The sequence below is a fragment of the Polypterus senegalus genome, chromosome 14 (assembly GCF_016835505.1).
Source record: "Polypterus senegalus isolate Bchr_013 chromosome 14, ASM1683550v1, whole genome shotgun sequence".
Taxonomy (NCBI): Eukaryota; Metazoa; Chordata; class Cladistia; order Polypteriformes; family Polypteridae; genus Polypterus; species Polypterus senegalus.
The window spans coordinates 130956070-130976682 of record NC_053167.1 but is presented as its reverse complement, the minus strand read 5'-3'; the positions used below and the strand labels follow the sequence as shown (position 1 = coordinate 130976682).

The window sequence follows — 20613 nt, the reverse complement described above, 5'->3', positions numbered from 1 at the left end:
AGCTTAGAACGCCAATTCTTCAAAACTTTTAAGGAACATTGAAATATCTTTGTAGTACGTGTTTAATTATTCTATCCTTCCAGTGTCACGCCAGTCCCAGCAAGCATACAGCGCGAGGCAGGAACAATCCGTGAACGGAGTGCCAGATCCTTGCTAGCACAGCGATATCGTGTCCTCATATGTTTAATTATTAACAATGTAGATTATTTAAATGAAGTTAAAGTTTTATCTGTATAATATAATCAACATTTTTTGCTGCATTTCATCTTAAAAATGATATCGTCATCATATGTGAATACGCGCTTTATAAAGTGGCTCAGGTTGTGTAATATTATAACTGTAGTGCAAGTTTACAGCGAGGTGATTGTACTTATAAGTACAAACAGTTCTACAAGGAGCAATTGATGGACTGATTAAATGCGTTTAGAGCTCTTGGGATGAAACTCTTTCTGAACTGCGAGGTCCGTAGAGGAAAGGTTTTGAAGCATTTGATGTGTGAGAGCGGTTCAGTAGACAGCATGGCTGAAGCAGCGTGTGCTTGATGCTGTATACCGATAATTCTCTTTCCGATCAGCTGCTCTGAGTGGTGCAGTAAGAGTAGTATGGAAAAAGATGATCCGCTGTGGCAACTCCTAACGGGAAAAGCTGAAAGAAGGAAAAGAAGCCGTGAGAGTAATAACGCTAAATCAGCTATGGTATTTAGAATAGTTTGGCCAGTCTGTGGACCATTATACTGTTACAGGTTAATTACAATCAGATGCATTAAACTAATAAACAATATGTGGTTAATTTCAGTGTATTTATTAAAGCCGCGTCAGGGATGTGGATCTAAAAAAGAAAGGGAAACCACACAGGAACAGCAGCACTGCTTTGACGCTGGGTGCCGCCAGTCTGCAATACCGAGTGCAGAACTTGTGTATGCCAGGTATAAGCTACCGTGGAAATGTGCTTGGCTTTACTCCAAGTTTAGGTTTTACACATAGTGATTTAAACGTGGAAACAGGCTTATGCAACATTTTTGTGCGTACGCACCATTTATACATGAGGCCCCAGACCTTTTGTTAGTGTACAGTGCCAATAAAAAGTATTCACCCTCTTGGGAAGTTTTTACATTTTTGGATACTTTTTTAATACACTCTTTAATGTGAAAGTGAAAACATTACAAAGTGATCTAAAATAATCACAAATATAAAACACAAAAGAATTGATCTCATAGGTATTCACCCCCTTTAATATGACACCCCTAAATCGCTACTGCTTCAGCTAACTGGGTTTAGAAGTCAGAGAATTAACTAAATGAAGATCACCTGGCTGTACTCCAGGGTTTTCAATGGATTACAGCATAAAATGCCCCGGTATGTGGAAGAAGCAGCTTGTGATTAGTCAGTATGGTGGACTGACCTACACAATGAAGACAAAAGAACATTCAGGCAACTACCATGACAAGGAGATTGAGAAGCACAAATCATGAGATGGAGACAAGAAAATTTCCACATCACTGAATATCCAGTTAAATCAATCATGGAAATGGAAAGAGCATAGCACAGCTGTCAATCTGCTAAAACAGGCCTATCCACAAAAACAGAGTGATGGTACAAGAAGAAGACTAGTGAGGGAAGCCACCAAGAGACCCCTGAGAACTCTGAAGGAGTCACAAGCTACAGTGGTTGAGACTGGACAGACTGGCCTGGTGCTTCACCAGTCACAGCTTTATGGGAGAGCTGCAGAGAGAAAAATGCACAGGATATCTCAGCTATAGTTTACCAGAGGCGTGTGGGACACTGTGAAATCAGCTGGAAGGAGTTTCTGAGGTCATCGGACTAAACATGTTACATTGTACATTGTCAGAAACACACAATTGTGGACGCTAGGAGTCACTGTTGTCCAATAGACAGACATGCAGGACACAGGGTAAAAGCACCGAGAAGACCTTTAATTTCTTTTTCATCTTTTAAGCACCACAGCCACCATAACACAAGTATATATATTAATCACAATTCTCTCTCTTTCTCTATTTTCTCCTACACACCTCCCAGCATGCTTTATCCACCTCCACCCAACTCTGGCTCGCCTGCTGGGTGTTTTGCAGTCCTTTATATAGTTCCAGCCAGCACTTCCGGTTCAGATGGCGAGTTCCAAGTCTTTAATCACCCCGGAAGTACTTGGGGCTTTCGACCTCATGACTTCCTAGTACTTCGGCGCTATAAGGGAAACATGACTTCCATGGCACCCAACAGGACTGAGAAACCGAACTCTAAGTCCCAAGATGCCCTGTGGGAATCCAGGGCACTGCTACACTCCAGGGGAGCTGCCATCTAGAGGTTTGGCTTAAGGCAGTGTCCAAAAATAGCTGCCTTCCCCCATCCTTCCATTTCAGGGTCGTCCTGGCCGGGCTGAGCTGCCGACCATCTCTCCCAATATTAGTAATTAATTTATGTAGTATATTAATTTACATAATTAATTTAAACTTCTTTCCAGAGATCGGTTTTCTCTTTCACATTAAAGAGTCTTTTTATGTTAATGAGTGTTATAAAAGCCAAATTAAATCCGCTGTGATTCAGTGTTGTACAACATTAAAATCTGAAAACGTCCAAGTGGCAAAGACTTTTTGTAGGCACTGTAGTAGGTTTATAACCAGTGCAGCAGTAACCCCATAATAGGTAAAAGGTTCTTATGTAGACCGAGCCCCTATGTCATCTCTAAGAATTGTTGTGTGTCACATTAATTTTCCACTCCCACAAGCAGATGACAGTCATCTTCAAGTGATGATGTGGGCTGAAAATTAACATGCTGTTCATTCATCACCTATAATCCAAGGTAATCGCTAGTATGTTTTGTGCTGCTGGTTTTGCTCATTTTCGGTATTAGGTGGTTGTAGGGTGAGCTGCTGTCTGTGAGTGCTTTGGCATGTGTTATCTGCCAACTCGGGGGGGGAAAAAAATTACACCAAGTGTTGGCATCATGTGCCTGGGTGTAGCTAGCAACAGGGATGTTACTGAATATTGTTTTCAGCGTGCAAACAGACTGCTCCAGACAGCAAACAGCTTTTATAAGACAGTGACCATAGGCCGACGAGTACACCAAATTTACCATTTATCTGAATAAACCCCAAATCATTAAATCTCAAATTGAATGCATTTTTGCGTGCCAAAATAATTCTCAAAGAAAATACCTCAAACTCTAACTTGCACAAACTAAATATGAAAAGTTACAACTCTCGGCCTGCTCACAACTGGGCTGTTCACTGATGCTTGGAGTGATACAGGACAGTAGAGCTTTCATCAGGCTCACCTGATTTGAGAAATTCATGGAAAACCTGGGTGACCGATCTCTGCATATACAGTGGGTATAGAAAAGAATCCCCCCCCTTCGAAATAGTCCCATTTTTTTGCTTTAGAGCCTTAAATGAAAACACATACAAAAAATATTTCTTCCCAGCTTTACTTACTCAGTACATCCAAGTGAAAGATATCACAGCTACAGATCAGAAGAATTATAAAAAGTCAAACACAAGACATACTGACATGAATAAATGATCACCACACCCCCCACCCCATGTCAATGTCATTTTGTTGAACCACCGCTTGCTTTAATCACAGCTTTGAATCTGTTGGGATGCTTCTCTTGTCAGCTTTGTATATCTAGATTGAGTAATATTAGTAATATTTGCCCCCCACTCTTCTTTACAGTTTAATTGTTCAAGTTCAGTCAGATTGGATGGTGAGGCAGATTTTCAGTGGGATTTCGGTCTGGGCTCTGACTGGCCACACAATGACATTCACTTTTTTTCTCCTTCAGCCACAGTGTGGTCAGTTTTGCTATGTGCTTCGGGTTGTTGTCGTGTTGAAAGGTAAACATTCTGCCCATCTTCAACTTCCTGGCAGAGGGTAGCAGGTTTTCCTCAAGAGTTTGACGGGATTTTGCTCAATCCATTTTTTCTTCTACCCTAACTAGAGCTCCAGGCCCTGTGGCAGAGAAACACCCCCACAACAGGATGCTGCCAGCTCCATGCTTTACTGTAGATATGGTGTGTTGTGGATGGTGAGCTGCATTGGTGTACAATTTTGGTCTCATCTGACCATAAGACCTTTTTCTACTTGGCATCACAATCTTCAAGGTGCTTTCTGGCAAAGCTCAAACGAGCCTTAATGTGGCCTTTCTTGAGAAGTGGCTTTTTCCTTGCGACCCTCCCAATGAAGCCACAATTGTGGAGCTCTTGTGAAATTGTTGCCACATGCACACAGTGACCATAAAATCGTGTAAGTCCTTCAAAGTGGCCATTGGCCTCTTGGTAGCCTCTCTTTACCAGTTTCCTCCTTGCTCTTCCATCTAGTTTGGAGGACCCAGGGAGGGTCCTAGTAGTACCAAACACTTGCCACTTTATTATGATGGACTTTACTGTAGTCCTTGGGATTGATAAAGCTTTTAAGATTTTTATGTCTCCATCTCCTGCCTTCTATCTGTCCACAACTCTATTCCTGATATCTTTTGAAAATGGCCTGCCACTCATAGTGAGTTGTTTGCTGTCAGTTGCACTACCAAGCAAGGGAATGAATGGACCAGGAACAGCTTCACTAATCTCACTGATTACAGTTGATCACAGGGAGCAGGAAGCCAGTAACTGCAATGGAAATGGTGGGCACTGACACCTGATTGAGTTTGGTGGGGGGATCCTTTATTAATCTCAGGATTTCTTGTTTTTGATTTTTTAAAATTCTTCTGAACTGTAGCTGTGATATCTTTCACTTGGATGTTATAGATTACATTGAGTAAGTAAAGCTGGAAAAGTATTGGTTTGTGTGTTTTCATTAACGGCTGTAAAGCAAAATAAAATGGGAATATTTTGAAGGGGGGATTCTTTTCTATACCCACTGTATACGGCTCGATGTGACATGAAGGTGAAGATCTGCGTTGACAAGCTTCAGTGCCTTTGGCCCTAGACTCTGGTGTTGTGGAATGATCACTTTGACAATGCCCATTGAGTGACATGGAGAATTCTTAAAAATTGCTTTGTCAGGACTAGACTTTCAGGGTAAAGGAGCTTCCACAAACCACGGGCAGGACCTTATGAGGTCAGTAAAATAAAATGAGCTTTTGCAACAATGAAGCTTATTGCCTTCACAGAGCAAGCATGACATTCTACATAGGAAGAGCCGTCGTTCTAGTCTTACTAAGTGCTCCAGGAGGCTTTATGAATTAGCCTGTACTGAGGAACCCACCCGGGTGTTTTCAGTTTCTTTCATGTGAGAGGTGGGCCTGAAGTATTCAGGAGCACCTGAGACTCCTAGATTACGCTGTAGGAGATCAGTGCTAGAGCTTGCAGACTAGAGACCTTCATTCCTAGTGCCACAAGCAGGACTGGGTGATCAGGAAATAAGGAGTGGGGCCACCCATTACTGTTTTGGGAAGCGGGTGTCAACACTGCAGTCAGTCAGGGTGTAGACGGCAAGATGTTTATCCGTTAAGCAGAATGCGAATAAAGATTAGTGCAACAGAGAAATGATTTGCTGGTTCGAAAGTTGGATCAGTTTTTCATTTTCTAGTCACTTTATCAAAGAGTTTTTCTTTCACAATTTTGTTTACCAAATATTTATGTCATGTTAAAGTCATATTAAAAATAACAGTGGTAATAGAATATAATTACATGCACCAGTAGTTAGGGATGTCACAGTACCAGAATTTAGTTTTCAATACCAATACCAGTGAAATTTTACGATACTTCATACCTATTCAGTACCACAGCAGGCAATGGAAATCCCATTTCAACCGCTTTTTATTAAAAGTAACTCCATTATTATTGTGAACAATAGTGTGTCTTTTCCTGTAATAGACTGTAGAAAATATATAAATGCTAATACATTTACATATTTGGCTGACACCTTTATTCAAGATGACTTACAACATTTGAGAGGCGATTAGTTCCATTTGTTTTGTTTTTTCTAATTGGAGCACAGACAAGTGAGGTGAACTGTTTGTGGTCCCACAGTGACAGTAGCAGTAGCATATTAAAATTAGACACTGACTAGATAGCATCACTGTTATCAGTGCTATGCTTTATGATAATGGAACTTAAATGTGTTGTAATGCTCATTGTGTGAGGTCATGTTGTATTTTTCCCTGGAAGTGATATTTCACAGAGTACATACACGAATACATCAATCTCTCTGTATAGCAGGTGTTCTAACAAAGGACTAGGCCTGGCAGACAACCGCATGCGCAGGGCAACATGTTACTGGAATAATATTGTTTGTGTCTAAAATATGGGAGAAACAACAATTTTTGGAATAAGTAGGGGACCTAAATTTAGGGTTGATACACATTACAGAAAAAGTACAACATTCCAGGGTGAATTCATCAGGAGTTTTGGAGTGAGACTTAATTCTTAGTGGCATTGAAGGTAATTGTCATCCACTGGGCACGGCTGAAGTTGGCTCTGTGTAGGACCAGGATGAGACCTTTAAACATCGGTTGAAATCAATTTAAGGCACACTTCGCCATGTTTTAGTGCTCAGATTCACTCAGTTAAGAAAAAAGAAAACAATTAATCGTTGTGTTGAATCCCTTTTTTGATATAATACTTTTTCATTTGAATAATTAGTCTTCCAATATTGTGACATTTCCGTCTAAACTTCCTTTCTTTCAAAGGATTTTAAAATTTTTATTGCCGCAGATATTTGTGACGCTTATAACATGTCAGGTTTTCCATGTAAATATTACATTTCTACAAGCAAGCCATTTAGTTACATACTGAACATCTGTCATAGCAACACCTCAGATCTTTCACTTGATAAGCAACATGCAGAACCTGTGGAGCTCCATGTGAGCCTAAACTGGGAGGATGTCATTTAACAACATGTGCAGAAATAAACAGATTTTAGCAACTGAGACTTCTTAACGCCACATTTGGAGTATTCAGCTATAAAACAATATCTGAAATCACGCACACTTAGTCCATATACACATATGGAGAACATGCAAACTCCATACAGATACTGACCAGGCTAGCAGTCAACCCTGAGCTCATGGTGCTGTGTAATAAGAATAATAATATAGGCATTTTACTTGTAGACTGCCTTTCCCAGTCTTACAGCATTTCAATATAGTCAAAGGAATACGACAGGGATAAAAGGCAAGATGTCATTAATAACACAGGATAAAAAGTAATTGAATTTAGATTAAGTAACAAGCAGGTAAAAAGAAGAAGGCCATGAAGAAATAACCAAATTTTCTTTGCTTACATGTAGGAATGTAAAATCTGTCTATCTATCTATTGTGGACGCTAGAGGCGCTGTTGCCCCGTTGAACCCACCAGACAGACGTCCCAGACACACTTGTAAAATCAAAAAGATTTATTAATAATTTTTCTTCAATAAAGTGCCCAAAGCACAGCACTCTCCACAATTCTCAATAATCACAAAAAAATAATACAATCCTCTAACTCCCAGCAGCTCCGTCACACTCCCACCCAACTCCGGCTCGGTCTGCTGGGGTTTCTCACAGTCCTTTTAAAGTCTATGACCCAGAAGTATTTCTTCTCCGGATCAATTCCACATCTTCCTTCATCAAGTGCCCCGGAAGTACTGCGGGCTTCCGTCCTCGTGACCCCGAAGTACTTCCGGGGTGGCGTAATCATAAAAGTCCCCGGGTCCTTGGTGAGCTCCCCCTTGGTGGCACCCACGGCACCCAACAGGGCAGAAGAGACGGACTCTATGTTCCATGCTGCCCTGCAGGAATCCAAGGAGCCATTTCTTTGCAGGGGAGGTGCCATCTAGTGTCCCGGGGGATGTAGTGTCCTGTAAAGGCTGTTTTTTCCAGTTGAGGGATGTCCTGTCCGGACTGAAATGCCGGCCGTCTATCTATCTATGTATCTATCAATCTATCGATCGATCAATTAATTGTATATATACTCACGTATAAGTCGGGCCTTGAAACCCAGAAAAATCGATCATAAAAATCAGACCTCGACTTATACACCCGTTCAGAATTGCGACACATAATTTTTTTTTTTCATCTTCTTTCCTCCTCCAGTCTCTCATCAGTTTCTCAGACGCATCGAATTTTGTTGCAGTAGCACAGTTACCAATTTCTATCGCTACTTCAACGACGTTCAATTTAAAACCAGTTTCATATTTTCTTCTGATGAAACACTCCATCGTAGATAAGGGATGCTCTTACGATAAATTTGTTTGAGGGTGTGAGATACAAAAAACAGAAAACAGTGCAAATATCGCTTCAGAATAGTTCAGGTATTACCGTGTGGTCACGTAGGCACAATAGAGAGTTAGAGAGGTCAGGAGCACACGCTGATACAGCGCATTGCTGCACCACATACTCTCTCAGGTGGGCGTTAGCATATCATAATCTCTTGGACCAATAGCAGGAGTTGTCTGCATTCGACTTATATGACCAAGATTATAAAATGCCAGAAATTATATGATAAAATCAAGTCCCAACTTATCCGTGGGAGAACCTAAAGGCGAGTATCTGTCTATCTATCTATCTATCTATCTATCTATCTATCTATCTATCTATCTATCTATCTATCTATCTATCTATCTATCATATAGTGCCTTTCAGATTTATCTATCTATTTATTATATAGTGCCTTTCATATCTATCTATCTATCTATCTATCTATCACCCACAGTGATAAGGAACAATGAATAAGATTAGAGTGGGTTTTGTTGTCAGTTTTATAGCCAGAGGCTGGAAAGACATCGACCATTCAATGGCTTTTTGTTGGCTATTCATCTCATGTCTAACAGCCCCTGGCAGATCCCCCTGGTGCTGCAGACGAAAGACTCGTATGGCGTCATCTCACTTGGTGTTGCAAACTCCTCAAGTTTCTTTTTTTCTTTGTTTTTTGTTTTTTTTTTGTTTTCTCATGACATGTCAGGGTTGCAGTCTGCAATCTATCAGATAGTTGTAATGCTTTACCACTGGTGATTCATATGTTAAGCATGGCAATGTTAGATAAAGAAAGTTTACTGTACACAGTTTATTTTTTATAAAAATTATTTTCATTACAATTTTTAAAATAAATTCTGAACAGGATGATGTCCTTCAGAAGTAACAGTACTGATAAGCGCCCAAGCACAGCATGTCACATTCCCTGTTCAAATGTTTGTGATGCCGCGGCATTCTAAATATATTAAGATTACTGTAGTCCATCCATTTACTATCAAGGAAACATTTCACATAGAGAAGTTCATCATGATAGTGAGACAGGAACACATCCTGCAACCCCACACTACCCACACTGAAACATCAGTACTAATAACCTACCCAATTAAAACTAAATGTATGTGTAATGTCGGCTGGTTAATATGTGGGTTACGTGCTACGCATCTGCTTAATCTGTCACTGCAAAGGAACAAACAAGTAATATAAATGCAAAATAAAGCTGAATCTGTTTAAGTTCCAGCTTTCATTGGTATATAAAGATATTTTTTTCCCCAGTGTAAATGCTGACTGAATTTGAAGCATGGGGTGTGACTATTTCAAATTGACAAACCCTCCATGGCTCTAATTTTCAAACTCTTCAGCTCCAGCTATCGTCCAAGGTAATGTGTGGCGTACTTAGAGTGCCTTTTAATTGAAGTTTGGTAAAATCTGCCTGTCGTTCACAGACAGTGGGCATCGGAGCCACAGAAGTGATGAGGCTTTGGTATTCATTCTCAGTTCTAGAAGGAAAAGGTGATGAATGGATGTAAACCCACAAATTCAGATGCCAGCAGCGAGGGGGTACCTGCACAAATGCCCACCAGTCAATGCTCATCTCTAAACTAATATTACGACTGCACGGTTTTAAATAATATTTAATAAAAGAATCGGCGACTGCATGCTTATATGTACATTATGCACAAATACTAGATTGGTGAAAATCAACATTAAAATTACATGTTTTGATTTTCTTGTTTTAATTTAATTCAAATTTTTTTTCCATTTTTTAATTTCAGTTTTAGTTAATAAAATGATTATTTTTATCATTGGTGACATGTTTCATTTTAGTTTGCGTTAACAGGAATAACACTGCCTGTAATTGAGTATCAGTCTTTCATTTTGCCGTTTTGCTCTTCTCTTCTTTACTCCAGACACACTCGTCACTTTAGGTCCTGCCACAGTATCTCTGGTGGGTTTAAGTCAGAACTTTGACTGTGCCATTAAAACTTTCCGTTTTGTTTCTTTTGAGCCATTCATTCGTGTTTTGGCTGATTGTCCCGTTTCATAGCTTCATCCTTGCGTCATGGACAGCTGGCTAGACATTCTCCTTAAGAATATTCTGGTTAAACGAACACTTCATGGTTCCTTCAATAACAGCAGTTATTATTGTTGTTCTGTGTCCTTTGGCCTGTTTTTGTCTTTGCTAATTAACTAGTCTCCACCCAGAATGTTAGTATTTCTTGCATTGCATGCTTTTCTTTTGTAGTTTCATTTTATTTCCTCTAAATTCTCATGAACTGCTGCCTTCTAGGTAGCATCTCAACCTTGCATTTCCTCGGTGTACTTAGAATATTCATTCTTTCATTTTCCAGAAGCTGTTAGTCCAATGTAGGATTGCAGTGAACCAGAACCTGTCTGGTCAGTTACAGATACAAAGCAGAAACCAGCCCTGGACTGGGCACTTGGCCATTTTTGAGATACGACTTAATTTAACCTTCACTTCTTTGGGATATGGGAGCAAAACAGAGTCAAGATGGGAGAAAAACACTCTTACGTGGATTGTGCCAACATTTTGATTTTGAACCATGAATCTGGAACTGCAATGCATTAAACCACAATCCCACCCGTGCTCTTGCTAATCCAACAAGTTTTGCATTTTTTCCTCTATGACCCTTTGAGAATTTCATTATTTTGTTCTGGGTTCAAGTAAAAGATTTTTATTTGGCTCTAACACCTTCTTCATACAAGTGCCAGTCAAAATGCACAAATCCTCTCCTTCCACCTCCCACAGATTTTTGCCTGCTGCCTTTGCCCCCCGACTCTGACTCTGTTAAGTGAGGTGGCAGGTTATCCTTTAACTCTGACCTGGAAACTGCTAAGGGTGTCACAACCCAGATTGTCCCGAGCATTTCTGAGTCATGTGGAAACCTGGGCAGTCCTCCCTCAGCAGTACCCTCCAAACTCCAACTCCCATGCTACCCTGCAGGTGTCTTAATCAGGTTTAGCCTCAAGGAGAACTTTAACCTGTTGTGTGGGGGACTGAACTGCTGCCAGCATGCTCATTCGCCTAGTCCATCCAGTATGACCTCTGGGCCGAGCAGGAATCCCTCTTTTATCCTGGCCAGGATTCCTGTCCTTCTTCCAAGACACCTAAAAGGCTTATTTAAATGTTAGGGAAATAAAAGTAGAATTTGAATTTCTTATCCTTGAGATTGTTTTTTGAAGATGAGCTAAAGTTTGTTGTGTATGTTCTTGATGCTAACAGGTTTTTTTTTTTTTTTTGAAATAGGATAAAGTTGCAAACACATGGTGCAGTCTTAGTGTGCTGATCAAAATGAAGACACTTCTGTTACAGCAGACCCAGGTACAACTCAGGTATGCCATTCATTTTATCATCGTAGAACTAAAGAACTTGGACAAGCACAACAACAACAGTATTTATTTCTAGAGCACATTTTCATACAAGTGATGGAGCTCAAAGTGCTTTACAGGATGAAGAAAGAGAAAAAAGACAAAATATAAAAATAAAACAAAAAGCAATACTAGTTAACATGGAATGAAAGTAAGGTCTGATGGCCATGGAGGACAGAAAAAAAAAAAAAAAAACCTCCAGAGGGCTAGAGAAAAAACAAACAAAATCTGCAGGGGCTCCAGGCCACGAGACCACCCAGACCCCCTAGGCATTCTACCTGACATAAATGATCAGACTCAGTCCTCATGGCTTTCAGGCTTCACATGAAAGAATTTGATGAATGACGGTCATGTGGACCTCTGGCCTTCAATCCATCAATGCAGGGACCACACAGGGCCCTGATCAGGTGCAGATCGGCAACACAGAAAACTTGAAAAAGAACAGCAGAGAAAGTAGGGGTTAGTCCGGATTGTGGAGCCACCATGAATGGTAAGGATAATTCAATGCATATACAGAATATCAGGATTAAACTAAAATGAAGCTCTGAGAAAGCCATGTTAAAACAATGACGTTTTAGCAGTTTTATTAAAGAGCTCCACTCTCTTAACCTGGTGAGTTTCTATCGGTCAGCTATACCAGATTTTAGGTGCCTAACAGCAGAAGGCCGCCCGCCTCACCATTTCTTTTAAGTTTAGCTCTCGGAATTCTAAGCAGACCCTCATTTGATGATCTGAGGTTACAGTTTAGAGTGCAAGGTGACAGGCCTTCTGAAATATAGTATGGAGAGAAATTATTTAAGGCTTTATAAACCATCAGCAGTATTTCAAAGTCAATTCTGAATGACACAGGTGACCAGTGTTGTGACATCAAAACTGGGGTGATGTGCTCGGATTTTCTTTTCAGAGTTAAGATTCTGTCAGCTGCATTCTGCACTCGTTGTAATCGATTGATGTCTTTCTTGGGTGGTCCTCAGAGGAGTGCGTTACAGTAATCTAGCCGACTGGACAATAATGGTACTAAGAGCAACTATAGAAAAAAAGATGTTGTTATTTAAGTTTAAAGCCAGTCCTCCAAAGGAAAGTGAGATGTGTGATTCTACGCAACAAAACTGAAAGAAAAGATAATATTGTATGGTTTGGCATTCTCCGATTTTTTTTTTTTTGTTTTAATTCAACTATCTGCACATGGTATTGAAAGGTTAATGGAACATCATGACAAGTGTTGTTTTTTTTTCTTGCTCCAGTAGAGGCTTGTGTTTAAATTGATGTCCTCCCCTTCTTTGTTACTAAATGGAGGCGTTTTCTAGTAGCAGCTGAAGCAGCAGGTAAAGTCACACGTCACAAAGAATGTGTTTAGAAAGTGCTTACAAGAGATGCACAGACATCATTAGTTGGCACTCTCAGCTGGCTGATACCATCCCACAGGAACTTGTACTTGGCCTCAGCTTCATTATATGTCTCTCTCTGTTCACATCCATACCGTCCCCCGATGTACAAAGTGGTAAGAAATAAATTAAAGTGTCAACCATTATGTTTTAAATCTCTCTATTATAAAAGAAAATCTTGAGATGAGATTATTGCCAAGAGATTTTTTCAGGTTTGTCTCCATTTCCGGTTGACGGCCCACGCCCACGGTCCTCTTGCCTCTCATTCGTGTGAATGCTTTCGTCAGACACACTTCCTGCATCTCACTTCGGGAAATATACTCACAATTGAACGATGATCAAAGAGTAGTTTTCGACAATTCAAAAATGTATTCCTGATGAAATTTGTCAGCGGTTATTCCGTATATTCTTCAAAATCTCCCAATAAAAGACGATAGATAGATAGATACATACATACATACTTTATTAATCCCAAGGGGAAATTCACATAATCCAGCAGCAGTATACTGATACAAAAAACAATATTAAATTAAAGCGTAATAAAAATGCATGTAAAAACAGACAATAACTTTGAGTAATGTTAGCATTTACTCCCCCGGGTGGAACTGAAGAGTCGCATAGTGTGGGGGAGGAACGATCTCCTCAGTCTGTCAGTGGAGCAGGACAGTGACAAAAGGCTGTCACTGAAGCTGCTCCTCTGCCTGGAGATGACACTGTTAAGTGGATTCTCCATTGATAGGAGTTTGCTTAGCGCCCATCGCTCTGCTACAGATGTTAAACTGGCCAGCTTTATTCCTACAATAGAGCCTGCCTTCTTAACAAGTTTGTCCAGGAATTACATTATTATGTCCAAATCTTATTGAAGAATTTCATCACAAAGGGATTTCAACAGCAGAAATGAGTACACGGGCAATCCTAGTACCGAGAAATGATGAAGCCAAATGAATTAACATGAAAATTGACGATCGGTTACACAGCAAATTGGTCAAATGTGCATCAATAGACTGCTGAAACAGTTGGTGGTGATGGTGCAGAAGAGGAAAACATCAACTAACAATATCACAAAGAATATCTACAACTGTTAACACCGTCTGGTCTTCCACCGGCGAAATTACTGTTGAAAGAAGGATGTATCGTAATGTTATTGTTTTATTTATGTCTGAGTGAGGGGCTATGCAATAGGGCAAGATTAGTTGTATTCAAAATTGGTCGAACAATCCTGACATGTAAAATTTGAACAGACGACAAGAAAGGTAATGTAGTACATCTTCAGGGGGTAACATTAGACACCAAAGGAGATCTTGATATGCCATTCGTATTAAAACATTTACAGTTTCCCGTTTGATTAGCTTTTGCTATGACAATTAACAAATCACAGGGACAAACAGTCGTTTATTTATTAGAGAGAAAGAAACGAAATTCACTCACGAGCAGTTATACGTTGTGTTGTCACGATGAAAGTCCGAAATCAAAATTAAATGCGATTTTGACGAAAAGTTAATTCCAAATATTCTTTTTAAGTTTTACAGTAAAAGTGTAAGTTTAAAAAGTATTTGCGTGTTAATTTCAAAGCCAAACAGAACGACAATGTATAATGCAACAAATACCTCTAACGAAACATGAAACACACTTTTCTTTAAATTTATTACGTTTTACTTATTTTACTATGGTTAATTACTCACTGTAATGTAAAATAGTGAGTTCTATTATGCATATGTAACAATCCCCATGAGAATAACAATCTGTTTAAATTGCACATCCGCTTCCCCGTACACAAGTGGCAGAGCTGTGAAGTGGCTGGTGCATAGTGCCCACCTGGGGGTTGGCAAGCGAAGCAAGCAGCGGGCAGAGCCCCCTAGGATTCAGAATTGAATATTTCTACTCTACCCCGTGACCCTGTAGTTAGGATATAGTGGGTTGGATAATGGATGGATGGATGGATACTCTATTCACCTTCCTCGTACGCCAGCATCAAAGTGTGACATCATTTGTAAAACATAAAGACAAGCAGTGCATGCCCAGTTCATGTAAAGAGGTTGGAGCGATTCTTAAGACATTTAGCTACAGGCTGCAAAAAGGCCTTGTGTAACGTCGCTGACTAATCACTAATGAGTCTTTATGGCCCACCTTTCCACTTTCCACCTTTTACAAATCACAAATGAGGAAACCTAAGAAACAAGCTTATGTAAAAGTAGATAGATAATCTTTTTTGTTTGGCTGAAAGTGTGCATTATAAAATAAATAGAAAGCAGAAAATTAAAGCCAGCAGAAAAAAAATTAACAGGATGTGGCAATGCTGTGCTCGTGAACAATCAAAGTTACCCTCTAAGTGACGTATAAATTTATATTAGCTACAATAAAACTATTTGAGTAACATTTCAAAAAATGAATAAGGCATCCCTGCCTCTGTTAATGCTAACTTATCTGGACTGTTTGATCATTATATTTGAATAGTTTTAAAAATCTGATTATAAATTATGCCTGTCTTGGCAGTTGGTGGCAAGATTGGCACAATCCAGGTGGTTCGTCGTGTGGTGGGTGTGCCCCCAACCTCCTCCTCGATACACATTAGTACAACAGTAAGCAGCAATATTCAGATAGGCCTTGGCATTCAGGTGGTGATTGACTGGTATTAATGGGCCCAGAATATGCCAAGAAAATGTTCCCCACACCATTACATAGTATTGGTGCCATATTCTGACCCTATGCCACAGCAGAAATCGAGATTCTACAGAGCAGGCTACACTTTCCCATTCTTCAGCTGTCCAGCTTTGGTGAGCCTGTGCCCACTGCAGCCTCAGCTTTGTGTTCTTGGCTGACCAAAGTGGAGCCCGATGTGGTCTTCTGCCATGAGGTTCGACGTGTGGTGCATTCTGAGAGGCTTTACTGCTCACCACAGTTGTACAGGGTGGCTATCTGAGTTATCACAGACCTTCTGCCAGCTCAAACCAGTCTGGCCATTCTCATCTCACCTCTCTCATCAAAAAAGGCGTTTCTGTCGACAAGAAGTGCCACTCAGCAAGCGTTTTTTGCACTGTTATGAGAAAAGTCTTGAGGCTGATGTGAATGAAAACCCCAGGAGATCCCACTTACAGAAATAATCAAACCAGCCCATCAGGCACCAGCAATAACGTCACGGCCAAAATCACTGCGATGACATTTCTTCCCCATTCTGGTGGTTAATGTGAACATTAACTGAAGCTCCTGACCTGCATCAGCAGGATTTGCTGCCACATGATTGTCTGATTAGACAGTTGCATAGATAAGCAGGTTAGGTACCAGTGTGTCTAATAATTTGTGTACATAAATATCACACACACACACACACGGATTGAATTTCAGCATGGGACAGAATGTGAATGAGGGGTCAAGCAAAATAACACCTTTTATTGGCTAATTGAACCAATTGTAAACATCACACATTTTATTAAAAACCCTGTTCAGTTTCACTTCATAAAGCAGTAAAATCCTAATACACATTTAATAGAAAATTGAAGTGAGGTTTGTTTCGTGCCTTGTGCCCTGTGTTGGCTGGGATTGGCTAACCCGTAGACCCCTGTGACCCTGTAGTTAGGAGATAGTGGGTTGGATGATGGATGGATGGATGGAAGTAGACGTTTACCAGTAATGCCAGTTTAATTAAATTGTAATGCAAGTTAACAAATAAGAATACATGTTTTGTGCAAGCTTTGACACGGCTGCTGCCTGATTAATCAAATGTGAGTGGTAACCCTTTTAACATTATCTGTGTCATAGTTACCAAAGCTGACAAATTAGATTAAATGGGACGATTTGTAATGCTACAGTGATGGATCGTTGGCTAGCACAGTCCTGTAAGAAAACTGAGTCTCAACATTTATCCTCTGAATGTAATGAATCTGTTGTTGTGGCAATTAAAATTCAAGACAAATTTCAAACCAAATGGTTTCTCATTCTTTGCCTTATTTACAATGGTGATGAAAATAGGCTTCTGTATATGCCATATTTATTTGAAAATAAAATTAATAAGTCCATTTTTTACACCTTCTACACTGGCTGCACTCCCGGTGCACAGAGATGCACATTTGATACTTCCTGACAAGCATTGCTTGTTGATTGAACTTTTTTTTTTTTGAAGACAGTTGGGTGTCCATCAATAAAGAACTAAAATATGAAGAAAACAGGAAATGCACACATACTTGAAAAATGGGGGAGCTAAAGAGGTGCTCTGTGCAACTTGAAGCCCAATAGTATGTGAAGAAATGTGTGTGTTTTACCAGAATGGCCAAGCAGAGACCTGTCTAGAAGTACAAAGTGGTAAAGTAGCTGTGCATGGCCTTGTTTTTATATGTTTTACTGTATCTGGGTACATTTATATCCAACCTTTAAAAAATAATCCTATAGTTTGAAAAATTTGGAATGTTAATAATTTTTTTTTTCTTCTTGCCAGTTTTGCTGCAACTCTTCTGGCTGCTTTGCCTTCCTGTACAAAACTGATATTCCAGCCCACCATCAGCGGCTTCAGGCTGTCCTTGGTACGTATCGCATGCTTTACTGCTGACTTTCACTAATTGATGTACAGCGCCTATCATTTATCTCTACAACATTATTAGTTTACTCAAAGTGAGTTACGCAAAATATTCAAAATAAATGGACTTCAAAAGAGACAGGACCTTTGGCGTCCTGTAGTCCACTTACTCAACTGTTGGTTAATTGTGGTATAGATCTGGTTTCAGGATCTTCTAAATAAAGGCAATGTACGTATTTAGTCAGGATTGGCCTGGAGCGTGAGGTGATGTGTTGAGTATTTTACAGAAAATGTAATACAGTCGACCCTCGATATACGACCAGCCTAACATGTGAACAACTTGGTATCACAACCAAAATTTTTGTTTTGAATTACGACCAACGTCTTGCGTCACGACCCTAATGCGGTCACGTGTATCCGCTTGTGCGATTGTAAACAAACAGCCGAGAGCATTAGTAAGCATCAGTCAGAGCCCAGATACGTGTGCTTGTGGACGTAATTTTGGTCAGTGCAGTGATTTATATCATTTAATTTTGATAACTGCTAAGGAAGGAAGAGAAGGTAACAAAGGTAAAGAAAGCAATCACAATCGAAACGAAGAAGGAAATTGTGCTGAAATAAGAGAGTGGCGTTCATGTGACCGATCTCGCTAATATGTACAGCATGTCGAAATCCACAAAGAAAAGATTTGCATAAGGAAGCTCCTTCCAAACAATAACCACCTTCCGTTTCATTCTCCTCCTCCTCCTCCCTTCCTGCAGCCCAAAGATGTCAAATTAAATGGTGAGTACAGTATGAAATTGTTGTTTCTGGTGGGCTAGGCACTTTTTATAACTTTTTGGTTAGTACATTAGAAAAATTATTGGTGTTTTGGTAAATTATGCACATTGTACAACCCTTTTTTATTATGAAAAGGTTAAGTAAGTGTTGCTGTGGGAGATTCGGAGCGCATTATGGGTATTTCCATTATTTCTTATGGGAAAAATAGTCTTGACTTACAACCAACTTGAGTTACAACGAGCCCTCGCGAACGAATTGTCAAGTCAAGGGTCCACTGTAGTTTCACAACTCTTCTTTTTCAGGAGGTCACTCCATTCTTTTATTGTGGTTTATTCTATTTAGTGCAAAACGCCAAAGATTTCTGTGAATTTTGTTTTTTTAAGTATATGGTCTTTTTTTCAATCAATCAATCAATCAATCAACATTTATTTATATAGCACATATTCATACAAAAAAATGTAGCTCAAAGTGCTTTACAAAATGAATAGAGAAATAGAAGACACAATAAAAAAGAAACATAAGTCAACATTAATTAACATAGAATAAGAGTAAGGTCCGATGGCCAGGGTGGACAGAAAAAAAAAAAACTCCAAAGGCTGGAGAAAAAATAAAATCTGTAGGGTTCCAGACCAAGAGACCGCCCAGTCCCTCTGGGCAATCTACCTAACATAAATCAAACAGTCCTCTTTGTATTTAGGGTTTTCATGGAAGGACCTGATGATGATGGTCACGTAGACTTCTGGCTTTCAGTCCATCAATGTTGGTGCATCATGATGCTTTGAGTAGGTGGTGGTGGCGCAGGCCGGAAAAAGAAACAGAAGAGAGAGTAGGGGTCAGTACGGATTTTAGAGCCACCATGAATAGTTATTATGAAGAATTGAACATACAGAGTATCAGTATTAAGTTAAAGTGAAGTTATAAAAGGCCATGTTAAAGTAATGTGTTTTCAGCAGTGTTTTAAAGTGCTCTACTGTATTTGCCTGGCGAATTCCTATTGGCAGGCTATTCCAGATTTTAGGTGCATAACAGCAGAAGGCCGCCTCACCACTTCTTTTAAGTTTAGCTTTTGGAATTATAAGGAGACACTCATTTGAAGATCTAAGGTTACGATTTGGAATATAACGTGTCAGGCATTCCGATATATAAGATGGAGCGAGATTATTTAAGGCTTTATAAACCATAAGCAGTATTTTAAAGTCAATCCTGAATGACACAGGCAACCAGTGTAGTGACATCAAAACTGGAGAAATGTGTTCGGATTTTCTTTTCCCAGTTAGGATTCTAGCAGCTGCATTCTGCACTCGTTGCAAATGATTTATGTCTTTTTGGGTAGTCCTGAGAGGAGTGCGTTACAGTAATCTAGTCTACTGAAAACAAAAGCGTGAATTAATTTCTCAGCATCTTTCAATGATATAAGAGGTCTAACTTTAGCTATGTTTCTTAAGTGAAAAAATGCTGTCCTAGTGGTCTGATGAATATGCGATTTAAAATTCAGATTACAGTCAACGGTTACCCCTAAATTTTTACTTCCGTCTTAACTTTTAATCCTAGTGCATTAAGTTTATTTCTGATAACCTGCTGAATCCATTATTGCCAATTACCAAAATTTCAGTTTTCTCTTTATTTAGTTTGAGAAAATTACTATTCATCCATTCAGAAATACCAGTAAGACATTGTGTTAGTGTATCGAAGAGTCGGAGTCATCAGGTGCTATAGATAAGTACAGCTGTGTGTCATCAGCATAGCTGTGGTAGCTCACGTTGTAACCTGAGATAATCTGACCTAACGGAAGCATGTAGATTGAGAATAACAGCGGACCCAGGATAGAGCCTTGTGGAACACCATATCGGATATCATGTGTCTTTGAGATTTGATTACCACAACTCACAAAGAATTTTCTCCCTGCCAGGTAGGATTCAAACCAATTTAAGACACTGCCAGAGAGGCCCACCCATTGACTAAGGCGATTTCTAAGAATATTATGATCAATGGTGTCAAATGCAGCACTCAGATCTAAGAGGATGAGAACAGATAAATGGCCTCTGTCTGCATTTACCCAAGTCATTTACTACTTTAACAAGTGCAGTTTCTGTGCTGTGATTTGTTCTGAAGCCTGACTGAAAGTATCAAGAATAGCATGTTTATTGAGGTGGTCATTTAACTGCATAATGACTGCCTTCTCTAGAATTTTACTTAAGAAGGGCAGGTTAGAAATGGGTCTAAAATTTTCAAAGGCAGAGGGGTCAAGATTATGTTTCTTAAGAAGGGGTTTAACTACAGCAGTCTTAAGACAGTCTGGAAAGACCCCGTATCTAATGACAATTTACTATGTCCAGAATATTGTCAATTAGACGCCTGATATTTCTT

At 39.7% G+C, this 20613-nt stretch overlaps 1 protein-coding gene across 3 annotated transcripts in view; it reads left to right on the top strand.

The window, feature by feature from the left end:
* Positions 1 to 20613, top strand: part of alg6 (ALG6 alpha-1,3-glucosyltransferase) — an 87688-nt gene that overhangs the window by 44571 nt on the left and 22504 nt on the right. For all 3 annotated transcript variants that reach the window (XR_005630441.1, XM_039734572.1, XM_039734573.1), the window contains 2 exons: positions 11453 to 11538; positions 17389 to 17473. Coding sequence is in view for 2 of the 3 variants with exons in the window: in XM_039734572.1 (XP_039590506.1) it covers positions 11453 to 11538; positions 17389 to 17473 (171 nt within the window). In the remaining variant the exon portion in view is untranslated. The remainder of the gene's footprint in view (positions 1 to 11452; positions 11539 to 17388; positions 17474 to 20613) is intronic.